General features: G+C 40.0%; 1 protein-coding gene across 1 annotated transcript; it reads left to right on the top strand.

Annotated features, from left to right (window-relative positions):
* The first annotated feature begins 9,870 nt into the window (after positions 1-9,870).
* LOC128132503 (uncharacterized) lies at positions 9,871-12,104 on the top strand. The gene is made up of 3 exons (XM_052769111.1): positions 9,871-10,574; positions 10,781-11,375; positions 11,595-12,104. Exons 1-3 carry the CDS (start codon positions 9,871-9,873, stop codon positions 12,102-12,104), a joined length of 1,809 nt encoding a protein of 602 aa, XP_052625071.1.
* The last annotated feature ends 1,503 nt before the right edge of the window (positions 12,105-13,607 follow it).

Below are 13,607 nucleotides of genomic sequence, written 5' to 3'. Positions count from 1 at the left end.
GCCAAAAGTAAAGTCAAGCAATGTGTACAATCCCAAATTCCTGCAAAATAAAAACAAGAACCTTCCCGACAAGTGAAATGATATCATCGAAAATCAAACTAAAAATTAAAACTAACTAAAAACTAACTAAAAACAAATAACAAATAATCAAATAAAATAAATTAATGACAAGCCGTTCCCCGGCAACGGCGCCAAAAACTTGATGTGCACAAAAGTACCCACTAATTTTAATATTTATAACCTAACGAACTTAGACTATCTATGCACTTATAGGCAGTGTACCTAGTCAGATTACAGTATAGCTTAGGTAAGTCGGGTGTCGATCACAGGGAACGGTGGATTAACTTAATATATTTGATTATAGGTTACAGATCACACGGAAATAATAAAGAAATGGTTTAATAAATCTCAAACTAACAATTAACAATTCTCGATAAACTAACAGGAAAGCACATCTCTTCAGGTACTTGGGTTTAGATAAATTACACCTTAAAACATAGACAATTGCATACACAAATTCATTTATTCAATGTTCACCGATTCCTAAAATGATTAGATTCGCGTTCACTATAACTAATCCTTTAGCAAACAAGTCAATTCAAACAGTGATCAGTTGATTAAACTAACATGCTTCCTAGTGTTCAGTTCGTATCAAGCAAGACTTGTAAATATAGTTAATCAATGTAGACATTTAATCAACCTCTTGTTGATGGTCATCAAACAAGGCTCACACATTAACTTACTTATTCTCAAGTTAATCCTAGTTTCACATTCGTTATTTCTAGTCTTATAATCTCGATGGTCATCAAAAATCATAAGAGACAAGCAAATCAAGCAGATGTTCAAGCAACTCAATTCACTTAACAATTAACAGAAAATAATCATCATTAACACATAAGGATCTTTAAACAAGCTTGGCAAGATAAATTAAACACAAATAAACTATTTAATATAGCAATTGGTCTAATAATCAAAGCTTCATTCAATCATAAACACAAAGTAAAAGGTTTTTACACCTAAATCAGAAACTAAATACAGAAAAATACCACAATAGAATGCTAAACATGGTCACGTCAGCAAACCATATGATAATCAACATGTATCCGCTCTCCAATCCTTCCGATCTCCGCTTCCGTTAGCTTAACGGCCTTCCGGCCGCCTTCTAGACCCTCAAAACGGCTTAACAGAAGTTAATTATCGACTAAATTAGGTTAGAAGTCGAATTCCCCCTCCTGGTTAGCTAAAAATCGATATTTATAATCTTTGTGGCCGACCTAAGTACGCTGGGCGTACTTAGGATTACGCAGCGCGTACTCAAGATAATCACGCGATCAAGTCTATCCGGTGCAAAGGTGTACGCGGCGCGTACCATTACCTTACGCGGGGCGTACTCACTTTTTCAGCAATTTTGATTTCTTTTAGCTTCTAAGCCCGGTTCCCGATTCAGTCTTTTCTTTTGTGCTTCATCGGCAACAAATAGCTGCAAAACATAATTCAAAGCATTATGAGTACTTTTTAGTTCTAAAATAGAATAAATAAGGCCAAAATATTAAGATAAAGTGTATAAAAATATATATAAAAATACACATATCAACGCCAATAGCAAAAGCACCTTATCGATTAGCACCGACGGAGATGAAGGAGTTGATGATGCAACTTCAGGAGTTATTGGACAAGGGTTTCATTAGACCTAGTTAATCACCCTGGGGAGCTTCGGTGTTATTTGTAAAGAAGAAAGATGGAAGTATGAGGATGTGCATTGATTACCGAGAGCTGAATAAGGCAACAATAAAGAATAGATATCCGTTGCCGAGGATTGATGACCTGTTCGATCAACTACAAGGTTCAAGTTATTTTTCAAAGATCGACCTAAGGTCAGGATATCATCAGCTGAAAGTAAGAGAGCAGGATATAGAGAAGGCTGCATTCAGAACCCGATATGGACACTACGAGTTTTTGGTTATGTCGTTTGGACTAACCAATGCTCCAACAGCATTCATGGATTTAATGAACAGAGTTTGTAATCCATTCCTAGATAAATCTGTGATAGTGTTCATAGATGACATTCTGATTTATTTGAAAAGCCAAGAGGAGCATGGCAGACACTTGCGAGAAGTGTTAGAAGTCTTGAAGAAGGAGAAGCTGTATGCTAAGTTCTCAAAATGTGATTTTTGGATTCTTGAAGTCCAATTCTTGGGTTACGTGGTCAACCAAGAAGGGATAATGGTTGATCCAGCGAAGATCAAAGCTGTGATGAAGTGGGAACAACCGAAAAGTCCCACGGAGATCTGAAGCTTTTTGGGATTAGCCAGATATTACCGAAGGTTTATCCAAGGCTTTTCTTCGATCGCTACTCCGTTGATAGCTTTGACCCACAAAGGAGCTACTTATGCTTGGAATGATAAGCATAAAGAAGCATTCGAGCAGCTAAAGAAGAAACTATGCGAGGCACCGATACTTTCTCTACCCGATGGAGTTGAAGACTTCGCTGTTTATAGCGATGCGTCTGGGGTTGGATTGGGTTGTGTTTTGACCCAAAGAGAAAAGGTGATCGCATATGCGTCTCGACAGCTAAAAGAGCATGAAAAGAACTACCCGACTCATGATTTGGAGTTCCCAGCGGTGGTTTTTGCTCTGAAAATATGGAGGCATTACCTCTATGGCACAAACTGAAAACTTTTCACTGATCATAAGAGTCTCCAATATCTCTTTGGTCAGAAGGAATTGAATATGAGGCAACGACGTTGGCTAGAATTACTTAAAGACTACGACTACGAGATACTTTACCACCCCGGTAAGGCTAATGTTGTTGTTGATGCTCTCAGTCGGAAAGTCAATCTTGAAAGGAAAAGGCCAAGAGCGTTGAGGATTGAAGTTGTCTCGATTATTTTGGAAAGTATAAAGAAAGCTCAAAGTGAAGCTTCTGAGAAGAATGGCCGAAAGGAGGAACGTTTGGGCAAAACGTTGGTGTTCGGTGTAAACAGTCATGGACTGAAGGTGTTCCAAGATCGGATTTGGATACCTAAGACAGGAGGAGTCATATATCTTCTGATGGAAGACGCTCACAAAACCATGTACTCGATTCATCCTAGTAGCACTAAAATGTATAGGGACCTGAAACCCTACTACTAGTGGCCGACGATGAAGCTTGATGTTGAAAAGTATGTGGCTGAGTGTGTGACTTGTGCGAGAGTAAAGACACAACATCAGAAACCATATAGGAGTTTAGAACCATTGCCTGTGCCTATGGGTAAGTGGGAAGACATTGCTATGGATTTTGTTACTAAACTGCCCAGAACGAAGAATGGTCACGACATGATTTGGGTGGTCGTTGATCGATTCACTAAGAGTGCGCATTTCATAGCAGGCAAGGAGAAATGGTCTATGGAGAAGCTTGCAAATTCTTACGTGAAGGAAATTGTGAGGCTTCACGGTGTTCCGTTAACGATTGTGTCGGATCGTGATAGCCGTTTCACCTCTAGGTTTTGGAAAAGTCTACAAGAGGAATTGGGTACCAAGTTGTGTTTAAGTACAGCTTACCATCCGCAGACTGATGGTCAGAGCGAACGAACGATACAAACGCTTGAAGATATGCTGAGAGCATGTACTCTAGAATTCCTAGGTAACTGTGATGAACATTTACCTTTGGTAGAATTTTCCTACAATAATAGTTTCCACTCGAGCATTAAGATGGCACCTTACCAAGCTTTGTATGGACAGAAGTGTCGTACGTCGTCTTGTTGGCTTGAGGCTGGGGAAAAGCAGTTTATGGGACCGGAGATGGTTCATCAAACTGTTGAAAAGTTGAAAATAATTAGGGAAAGAATGTTAGCAGCTCAGGATCGTCAAAAGAGCTATGCTGACAAAAAGCGAAGACCGATGACTTTTGAAGTTGGGGATTCGGTTTTGCTTAAAGTATCGCCGTGGAAGGGACTTATAAGATTCGGTAAAAGGGGAAAATTAAGTCCAAGGTTTATTGGGCCGTTTAAGGTTCTTCAGAGGATTGGGAACCAAGCTTACAAGCTCGAACTACCAGAAGAACTGAATGGAATTCATAACACTTTTCATGTGTGTTATTTGAGGAAGTTCACGGGGGAAGTTCCCGACATGATTCCACTTTCGGAGTTGAGAATCGATGAGAATAAAAGGTTGATTGAAGAACCAGAGGCAATTGTTGACCGAAAGACTAAGAAGTTCCGATGGAAACACACGAATGGGCCGAATCTCACCTGGGAGACGGAGAGTGACATGATGGGTCGCTATCCGCATTTGTTTGTTGATATGTGATTCCGGGGACGGAATCATTATAAGGTGGAGAGAATTGTAACGCTCGCGTTTCCAAGCTAGGAATTATCATTGATGTAATAGTCTAGGTTAACCCTTGTAACTCTTTTTGAAGTATTAATGATGAAATATTTGAGTATTATGTGAATTATGTGTTTATTTTCATAATTATTATAATTTAATGAATTAATAATAAAATAAGCGTCAAATTTGAAGTGTGGGATAATCCCAATATATTTGCATAAAGATGTAGTCGTCGAAACAAGGATTCCGAAGATATAAAGAATGCCGAAATCCGAGTTATAACGAAGAAGTTATGACCTGTCGATGTTTCTCGACAGAACCGACAACGCTGAATGACGTAAAAAGTGAAATTTACGTTAGATCAATATTTAGCCTTAGTGATCTAAACAAAAGTCGTAGAGTTCGTTAAACCGAGAGCGTGCATAAAAAGAACGCCCAAATCTGACTTCGTATGAGGAAGTTATGATTTTTCGAAGTTTCGACCTAACAGTATGTACCCCAAATACTCGATTTGAGATCAAGCGGTTTTTAGCCGAAACAATCTAAATGAGAATCGAAGGTCTCGTTAATAGGAGTAAAACGATAAAAAGATAGGCGAAAACGGACGTCGGATGAAGAAGTTATGAATTTATAACGGAATTTTCCTGTCCCGGGCTACTAAAAATAAATAATAAAAATAAATTCAAAATTAACCTACGGATTCTAAACGAAAGTTGTAGATCGTAGTCCCACCTACACGTGGATATAAAGAACGTCGCAAACGGAGTTCGTATGAGGAAGATATGAATTTTTGAAGTTTATTAAATATTTTCGATATTTTATTTATATATATATTCCGATATTATCCGATTGGGGGGGGGGGGGGGGGGGGGGGGAGTCAGCAATCTTATAGTCATTACGCCCAGCGTAATCTTAAGTTACGCCCAGCGTAATTCGACCTTCCATCCCCTATAAAAGGGTGTCGAGGGCAGTTGAGTTCATTGCTCATTTCTTCCCTTTTTCTCGCGTTTTTGCATCGTTTTTCGTGCAAGAATTATCCCGAAGCCCCGGTATCATTCCCGAGCCCCGAAGCAAGTCCCGAGGTCCCAAAGATCCCGAGAAGTAAGATTCCCGATCCGAAGCTCTGCCCGCGAGGAGTCCGGTTTTTGTGAAGATCATCCAGATCTGCCGAAGAATACTACTTCTACAAGCTGTAGTGCTGTCCGATCATCTTCTGATCAAGTGAGTGTGTAGTTACTTTCTTCTAACGCATAATTATGAAGTATTTTATACGAAATACGTGTTATGTGTATAATTTTGTTGTTATCTGTTTGAATGTATATTCATTCTCTTCTATCTCATAGAACTGATTTATTTTCTATGAAATACGTGTTATGTGGGTGTGCCTCATCTGTTATGTGGAATATGTATTGAATGAAAATGTTATACAGGTTTTAAACTATGTATGAAAATATATATTTTTATCTACTAATATGCTGGGTAGAACATGGGTAGATAGTTGGTGTGTAATAAACAGATGAAAGGCCTCGATGTTGTTGTTGTTGTTGATCTAGTTATTCAGCGGAGTATGGATAACGACCACAGACTCTTTCTAGACAGTCCTGTGGAACGCTAGCAGGTTCATAACCTGTAGGTGTTGTGAACGATGTGTTCACCGGTGTACTCTATCCCCCTCATGGTTGCCTTTAGGATATCTATTGTTGAGGAAACCCCTTAGCAGTAATGTCTGTCCCGATGAAAGTCCTAGATTAGGTCCCTTGAGATAGATGTTGTTTTAGGGACGTCAAGTGAGGATAACGGGAATGGGTAATCGGGTTATTGTTAGTTGGTGAAATTAAATATAATTTATTTATTATGTGTTGAAAACCCTATATGCTCACCAGGCTCCCAAGCCTGACTCACTCAGTTTTATTTGTATTACAGGAAGTGGCGTAAGGGCGTAAGATGGATGAATCATCGAGTTGTTTTGTTTACAAGTCTGTATATGTATATATTTGTTGAATGACTTGTAATGTTATCGTTTATGCTTTATGGTCTGTATCGGAACATGACATCCCGAGTTTTGATTATATAATGAAAATGCATCTCTTGATGAAATGCTTTGATAAATATTATTTTATCATGTTTTGTTTTGGGAACAAATTCCGCAACACTTATAAATCAAAAGGATTTACTCTGAAATTATTTTAAAAAGCATAAATGAAATCGGTCTTTTCTGGCCGTGATTTTGGGGATGTCACAGAGTATGCCTTGAAGTTCTCAAAATTGAGAGAGAAAGATGAGAGAGTTTGGAGTGTGATTCTTGGTGGAAAAATGAGAGAATGAATGAAGTGTGAGGAGAGAGGGGAATTTTCTAGCCTTTGACCAATTGTGAGGTTGGAAAAAGGTGGGAAAAGTATAATGAAGTGACTAGGTAAGGGTTGATGGGGAATAGTGACATGAGTGGGTATGGGTGGTTGCTTGTGTCATAGAATAAAGGAAAGTCAACACTCCACCTCTTGTACTTCACCCACTCTTCTTGGATAAGGTTTTATCCTTAAAAACGTGATAAATCATTAATTATGGGTCCTTATATGTTAAAATTAAGTTTTGGGTAAAAATTCCGCGTTAAAACAATTAAAAATGAAGCTAAAATCCTCACTTCAAGCGCACCTCTGTATCGACTGAATCACTCTAAGGGTCTAATCGGTGGGAATGAAGTCGTAGTCGAAAACCGGGAAGAAAAGACATTACACCGAGGCTTCTCAGAAAGGGGCCGAAGGTTCGGTCCCTTCTGATGTTGGGTCCGAAGCGAGGCGATGCAAAACAGTAGGAAGCGAGAAGGAGGCTCGGTCCGAAGTCATCAGAAGCGAACTAGACCGAGGGCAATACGGAGCGAAATGGACCGAATGAACAGTAGCTTCGGGTTCGGGTCTTGTGCGAGGTTCGGGCCCATGAGGACCCTTCAGGTTCGGTTCAGCAGCCTTCGGCTCAGAAGGGTTCGGTCCCTAAGAGGACTTTCGGTCCTAAGAGGGGTTTCGGCTCCTTAAGAGGGGTTTCGGGTCCTTAAGCCTATTTTACTCGTTTTTACCCCGATTCAAGCCGTTTTTGACCCGGTTAAGGGTCGGAATGACCCGAATGACTTCAAAAACTTACGGGAACTTTTGAGAGAGATTTGGGAGAGATTTCACATTCTTGGAGAGATTTCTCATACAAAGAGAGTTTTGGGAGAGATTTCACATTCTTGGAGAGATTTCTCATACAAAGAGAGTTTTGGGAGAGATTTCACATTCTTGGAGAGATTTCTCATACAAAGAGATATCTTGGAGAGATTTCACATTCTTGGAGAGATTTCACATTCTTGGAGAGATTTCTTATACAAAGAGAGATTTGGGAGAGATTTCACATGCTTGGAGAGATTTCTCATACAAAGAGAGATTTGGGAGAGATTTCGTATGCTTGGAGAGATTTGGGAGAGATTCTCGATTAAAGTGAGATAGAGTGAAAACGACTGAGAGACGTTTCGTTTGTGACCTTTTTGAGTGTCCGGCTTATCAATGCAAGGTCCGTAAACCCTGTTAAGCCTTGTTTAAGGATCTTACACACTCCCGATGAGTATGCAACATTGTTTTATAGGTTTGGCTCGTCTCTTACCACAGTTTTAGGTTAAGGAGATCTAGATGTATGCACTTTTCGATTTATGATCTTTCATTAGAATAGCGAGTTGTTTAGTAATTACGTAACGTAAGCCCTAGTACACAAGGGTTAGTTGAGTTGACCGGTTTGACTTGTTGACTTTATTTGACTTTGAATTGACCAGAATTTGAAGGTTGTCACAGTCTCAGCATTTACCACTGAGGTTTATGGTTATACAAAAATCTGTGTTAATGATCTTAGTTTCGTGTCACTACGTACTAAGTGAAACCCACAATTCAACACCATTAATGAATTGACGATACACCATCACTATGATAACGTTCTTGAATGAAATCTCCTTTTATTTTGAGTGATCCTTCTGAAAATGTCTATTACTAAGATTTTTCTCCCCAAGGATCCAGTTAAGTTTTTTTTTTTTTTGAGATTTCTCAAATGTCAACAAGTCACTGAATATCTTACCTACCTACTTGTTTAACAGACCACATTGGTCTCACAAGTACTTCATTCAATTTCGGTCTTATATCAAGTATCGAAATCATGAATTGAATCGAAAGCCAACCTTTGTAGTTTTAATTAAAAAGATGCCTTTCAATACTTCTTAACAAGTACTTGATCGTTATTTAATGGGAAGCCACACAAGCACTTTGAAGTCTCTCTTGACTTTGAAGGAAGCGATTCCTGCCCAAAATCAGTCGCTTTATGTCTTAACAAGACATCACAAATTCCCATAAACAGTTTGCTTTATTTCGTTATCTTTCACACTCTATGCACGGAAATCTTTGATTTTCCAAAATCTGGTTCTATTAACGATGACCTTATTGTTACAGCTTCATTTCTAAAGGTATTCCAATGATCGATAAAGATAAAGGTGATGACGGTTCATTTAAAATATGTGGGTGACGTTTGGGATAAAGTTAAGGCTGAGTCAGTAGTTATCCAATCGTTTTGACGATTTGAAAAAGGCACTTTTTATGGAAAGGCGCGTAACAGTGAAACGTCCTTTCTTTCTCTCTCTCTCTCTCTCTTGTGTCAGCATTGGGGTTGCCAATTGTTCACTTCGTCACATCAGGCACGGTTTCTAATTAATCCAAGATTTTAGCCGGATATTTCTATCTCCTACTTGTACGTATAAAAGGATTTGGCATGCTCCTCTTTACTCTTTTATCACTTACAAATTCTCTCAAAGAAAAAGGGGGATTTCTCTCACTGTTCATCTTCTTCTTCTCAAGCTTCAACAATGGCAGAATCATCTTCTGCCCAAGATACTTCTGTTCACTCCAACCTTCTCACCATCAATCCTCAACAAAACCTCAGCATTGATCTTACTCCCTTCATCTATGAACCCTACATGCTATACGTCGTCGAATGTCTCAAGTACTCACCTCTCGTCGATGCTCCTACAAAGGTCGAAGTTGTTCCCATGGCCTGCATCTCACACATCTATTCAACCGCTTAGTATGACAAGGTCGTTGAGAGGATTCACTTTGAAATTCACAACAAGAAGACCTCCATCTCTAAGAATCGCTTATGTGCCCTAATTGGTCTTTCTCAAGAACCCACTCTGGTAAACCCCAACTTGATTACTACTGGTCAACTATTCTCCATGTTCTACCAAATGGGGTACAAAGAAACCCTAACCATAGTTACCAAATTCAAGAAGTCTTGCCTTCCTCCTCAATGGAATGGTATCTTCACTCTTCTTTTCAAAGGTCTATCAAAGCGTAGCGCCGACTCAGACGGAGCAACCAAGTCCTTATGACTGTGCTTTACGGGTTGTATCATGGGATTACCTTGGACTATGGGGCGGTCATCTGGAAACAACTAGTTGAAAGTTTGTATTCTTCATCTCGACATTCAAAGATTTCATGTGGTCGATATTGTTCCATTATTACAAAGTGGGGGATGGATCGTCTCCATGTTCCAATCATGGCGGACTCTCTTCTTTCCTCTATCGCAACCTTTCACACCATGAAGATCATTGTCACAGATCCTTCCAAGTATTCCTTCATTGGATCGATCCCAGCAGCTATGTATGCCTGCATGTCTGACGCAAGCAACGTTATTCAAGAATACAAGAAGCATCCTTCTTCGGGCCCAAGGGAACTCACTCCTGCCATGACTCGCTCCATTAAGGAAGTTGACAAGCCGGCCAAGAGGGGAAAGAAACCAGAAACACAAAAGGAGGTGAAGGCCACTAAACCAACCAAGGGAGATAAAGGGGGTAAGGTTTCCAAAGTTCAAACACCTAGGAAGCGAAAGTCAGAGAAAGCAGCCCCCGCTCAACCTAAGCCGAAGAAAGTCAAAAAACCAGCTCGACGACTAACTCTTCAATCTTCAAGTGATTCTGACTCAGAGTATGTGCCACCTACTCAACCCACACCTATTCCAAGTGAATCTAATAGCGAAAGCTCAGAGGATGAGGGTTCGGCACGTGGTGATACACCGCCTCACTCGCCTACACCAGAGGTATCTGTTCGGTCCAAAGCCCCTTCTCCTCCACCAGTTTATGTTCCTGTCTCTATCCCTCCTATTTTTCCTATCACTACATCTCAACCATCAACTACTATTCCCATTTCTGCTCCAATTTTTACAGAAGCTACAACTACCACCACTACTGGATTGGAACCAACGTATCTGATACGGGGGCTCGTTCTTCGGCACCCACTCCTCCAGTAACAACCGAACCTCCATTAACAACTAAACCTCCAGTCACAATCGAACCTCCTATAACCACCAAACCATTATTTCCTACCCAATCCACTAACACCAACACAGTTCTTGGTGGTGAGGACTTAGAGTTTGATTCCACATACTTCAGTCCCTACCGTGTCTAAAGTGATGACGACGAAGATGCTGCTATAACCAAGCGCCATCTCAAGGCTGTTACTGAAAAGCTTGATCAGCTGCTTTCTTCCTCTTCCACTGGTGCTTATTCTGACGCTGCTCTCAAAGCCTTGTTCTCTTCAGTTGTAAAGGAACATGATGCTTCTCTCTCTGCTGCAGCAAAGGCCATTGATGCCTCTACCTCCCAGTGCCAAAAGGCCTCTCTTGCTGTTGAAGCTTCAACGAAAGAGTGCAAAGAAGCGACCGCAAAAGTCGATAAACTAATTTCTAAGTCTCAATTGTTCCTTGATTCTTTGCAGGCTGGTGCTCAAAAGAACTCTCAGACAGTGAATGTTTCGGTTGATAATCTTCAGCGTTCTCTTCAAGCTGAAATGACTAGTCTTGCAGCCACTCGTCAGGACATTGAAGCTGCCAATGCCACCCTTCACGATAATGTCAATGATCGTCTGACTCAACTAGAAGCAAAGTTGGCTGTCGAAAATCGCATAATGGATGAGTTAGACAAGCGTACCTCTCAACTGAAAATGCAAAACCTCAAGCTTTGCACTGCAACAAACGAGCTTAATGATTTAAAGTCTGAAAGGGAGGTAATTCGAAGCTCTGTAGGTGACGTTCATTCCATTCTACTTCATCTTCTTGATGCACATGATCCCATTATGACTATAACCATCAGACGCCATTTGGCTGAAAAACTCATAAATACTTTGGATATCCTTAGTCGGATTGAGGGTGTTTCAGTGACTAGTGTCCAGCCGAAACAAGGGGGAGAAATTGCAAAAACTACTTAACCTCCTCCCGAACCTAAGTCAACAGCTGAACCGCAGGATAATGAAGCTTCGGTCAGCAAAAGGGATAAGAGGAAAAAGAAAATTGGTGAAGATGATACAGATAATGATGATGATTATTATGAAGATACTTTGGGTGAAATTCCCTCTAAGCCTTTTCAGAAAACAAAACTTTCTGAGAAAGAGTTTGCAGAAAAGATCAAGAAACAAACAGCTGAGCTGGAGAAGAAGCAAAAACAAAAGGAGCTCTTGGAGAAAAATAAGTCCATTTTTCCAGAGTGGACCATTGATTTGCTTCAAAGAGATGCTATAGAAGAACCGAGTACTCATTGGCTCAAACCTGTCATGTCGTTCGGCCTTGAAAACTCAAAGGATGCACAGTTTGACATGCCAATCACTCGAAAGGCATTTATCTTTCATTGCTTCAACTCCACTGCTGCCATCCCCTCGCCGGACCCGAAGGTGGATCGGGATCTGTTAGAGTTTTATCTGGAGTTCGCTCAACCACAGTACTTGACTTGGTGCTCATAGAAGATTACTACCGTCAAGGTACTGAAGCCTTATTCAGTCGGGAAGTTCATCAACGTCAAATTTAAAGTGACTCGAGGCTCTGAAGGCTCGGTTCATAATTTCTCTCTGGTTGATCTACCGAACCTCAATCCTCACGACTGGATACTCCTCAACAACATTTTGTTGTCGAATCCTCAGGAGTATCAGCCGATTTTAGACCACATCAAGCGAATGCTTGTTTGCTACATTCATGAAGTAGCAAAGATGGATCAAGAAATCGCATCTGCTATTCACAAGCGAACCACGATCAAACCAATGGGAAGAGCTGGCGATGTGAATACAATGATCAAGGGCAAAATTGACTCAAAATATCATATTGTGATGTTTCTCAGGGGCAAAGGTCAAAAATGCATGTTCACTCTTGTTGATAAGCACCTGTTCTCAACTCCTTGCTTGGATCATATTTTAGAGATCATTCAGAGGTGTAATCAGAACTCAACAGCCGAAAAAAAGTTGTTTACTGACATGCTGAGATGGTATATTCAATTTCGGCAGACTCTTCTTCCTATCATTCCTCGGTTGTTCAAAGTTTTCAAGACAGTGAAGCCTGCTCAACAGAAATAATCTCTCGCCTCATTTGACACAAAGGGGGAGATTGTTGGGCTTATAGTGTTGCATCATGGGCTCGGTCCTTAGCCCAGTTTTGGTATCCGGTTTGGGCCTGTCCAACCGTAAATTATTTTACTATAGGGTTGTAGTATTTAATGTGCATGCATGCATCATTTGTTAGTAATGCTTTTATTATTTTCTCACTAGTATTGTAAACCCTGGCTTGCCTCTACAGTGGAAGTTCTTCATCGAGCTCTGCTGAGGCGTGACTATATTTGAATCATAAGCTTTACATTGATTCCATACTGTGTTCATAATCGTATTGTGTTTGAATTGTTTGTTCTTCATCAATTTACCTGTGAAAGATCTAAACGATCTGAGATTTATTCTCATCAACTACTTTTTAGCTCTAGTGATATAAAAGAAAGTCGTAGTAGTTGTTAAACCGAGAATTTTCATAAAAAGAACGTCCAAATCTGACTTCATAGGAGGAAGTTATGATTTTTCTAAGAAGTGACATAGCAGTATTCAACTAAAAACTTGAAATAAAGATCGAGTGATTTTTAGCCGACACAACCTAAACGAGAATCGAAGATCTCGTCAATAGAAGTTCAACGGTAAAAAGACAGACGAAAATGGACATCGGATGAAGAAGTTATGAATTTTTAATGGACTTTTCCTGTCCCGACCTGTTAAAAATATAATATTAAAAATGAAGTCAAAATTAGCCGACGAAGTCTAAACGAAAAGTTGTAGAGCATAATCTCACCTATGCGTGGATATAAAGAACGTCAAAAATGTAGCTCATATGCAAAAGATATGAATTTCTAAAGTTTGGAACACAAACATCGAGGTCTGACCATACTCACGACATGAACACGCATGGTAAGACACATTTTTAAGGGGTAGTTTCAT

This window comes from Lactuca sativa, chromosome 2 (genome assembly GCF_002870075.4).
Source record: "Lactuca sativa cultivar Salinas chromosome 2, Lsat_Salinas_v11, whole genome shotgun sequence".
NCBI lineage: Eukaryota > Viridiplantae > Streptophyta > Magnoliopsida > Asterales > Asteraceae > Lactuca > Lactuca sativa.
Note: the sequence above shows the minus strand (reverse complement) of the source record. Positions and strands in the feature narration are given on the sequence as shown.

Coding starts and splice junctions, on each gene's coding strand:
- LOC128132503 (XM_052769111.1), top strand. CDS start 9,871: ATGGCGGACTCTCTTCTTTCCTCTATCGCAACCTTTCACACCATGAAG. Junction 10,575..10,780: donor ACTACTGGATTGGAACCAAC/GTATCTGATACG, acceptor CCGTGTCTAAAG/TGATGACGACGAAGATGCTG. Junction 11,376..11,594: donor ATTTAAAGTCTGAAAGGGAG/GTAATTCGAAGC, acceptor CCCGAACCTAAG/TCAACAGCTGAACCGCAGGA.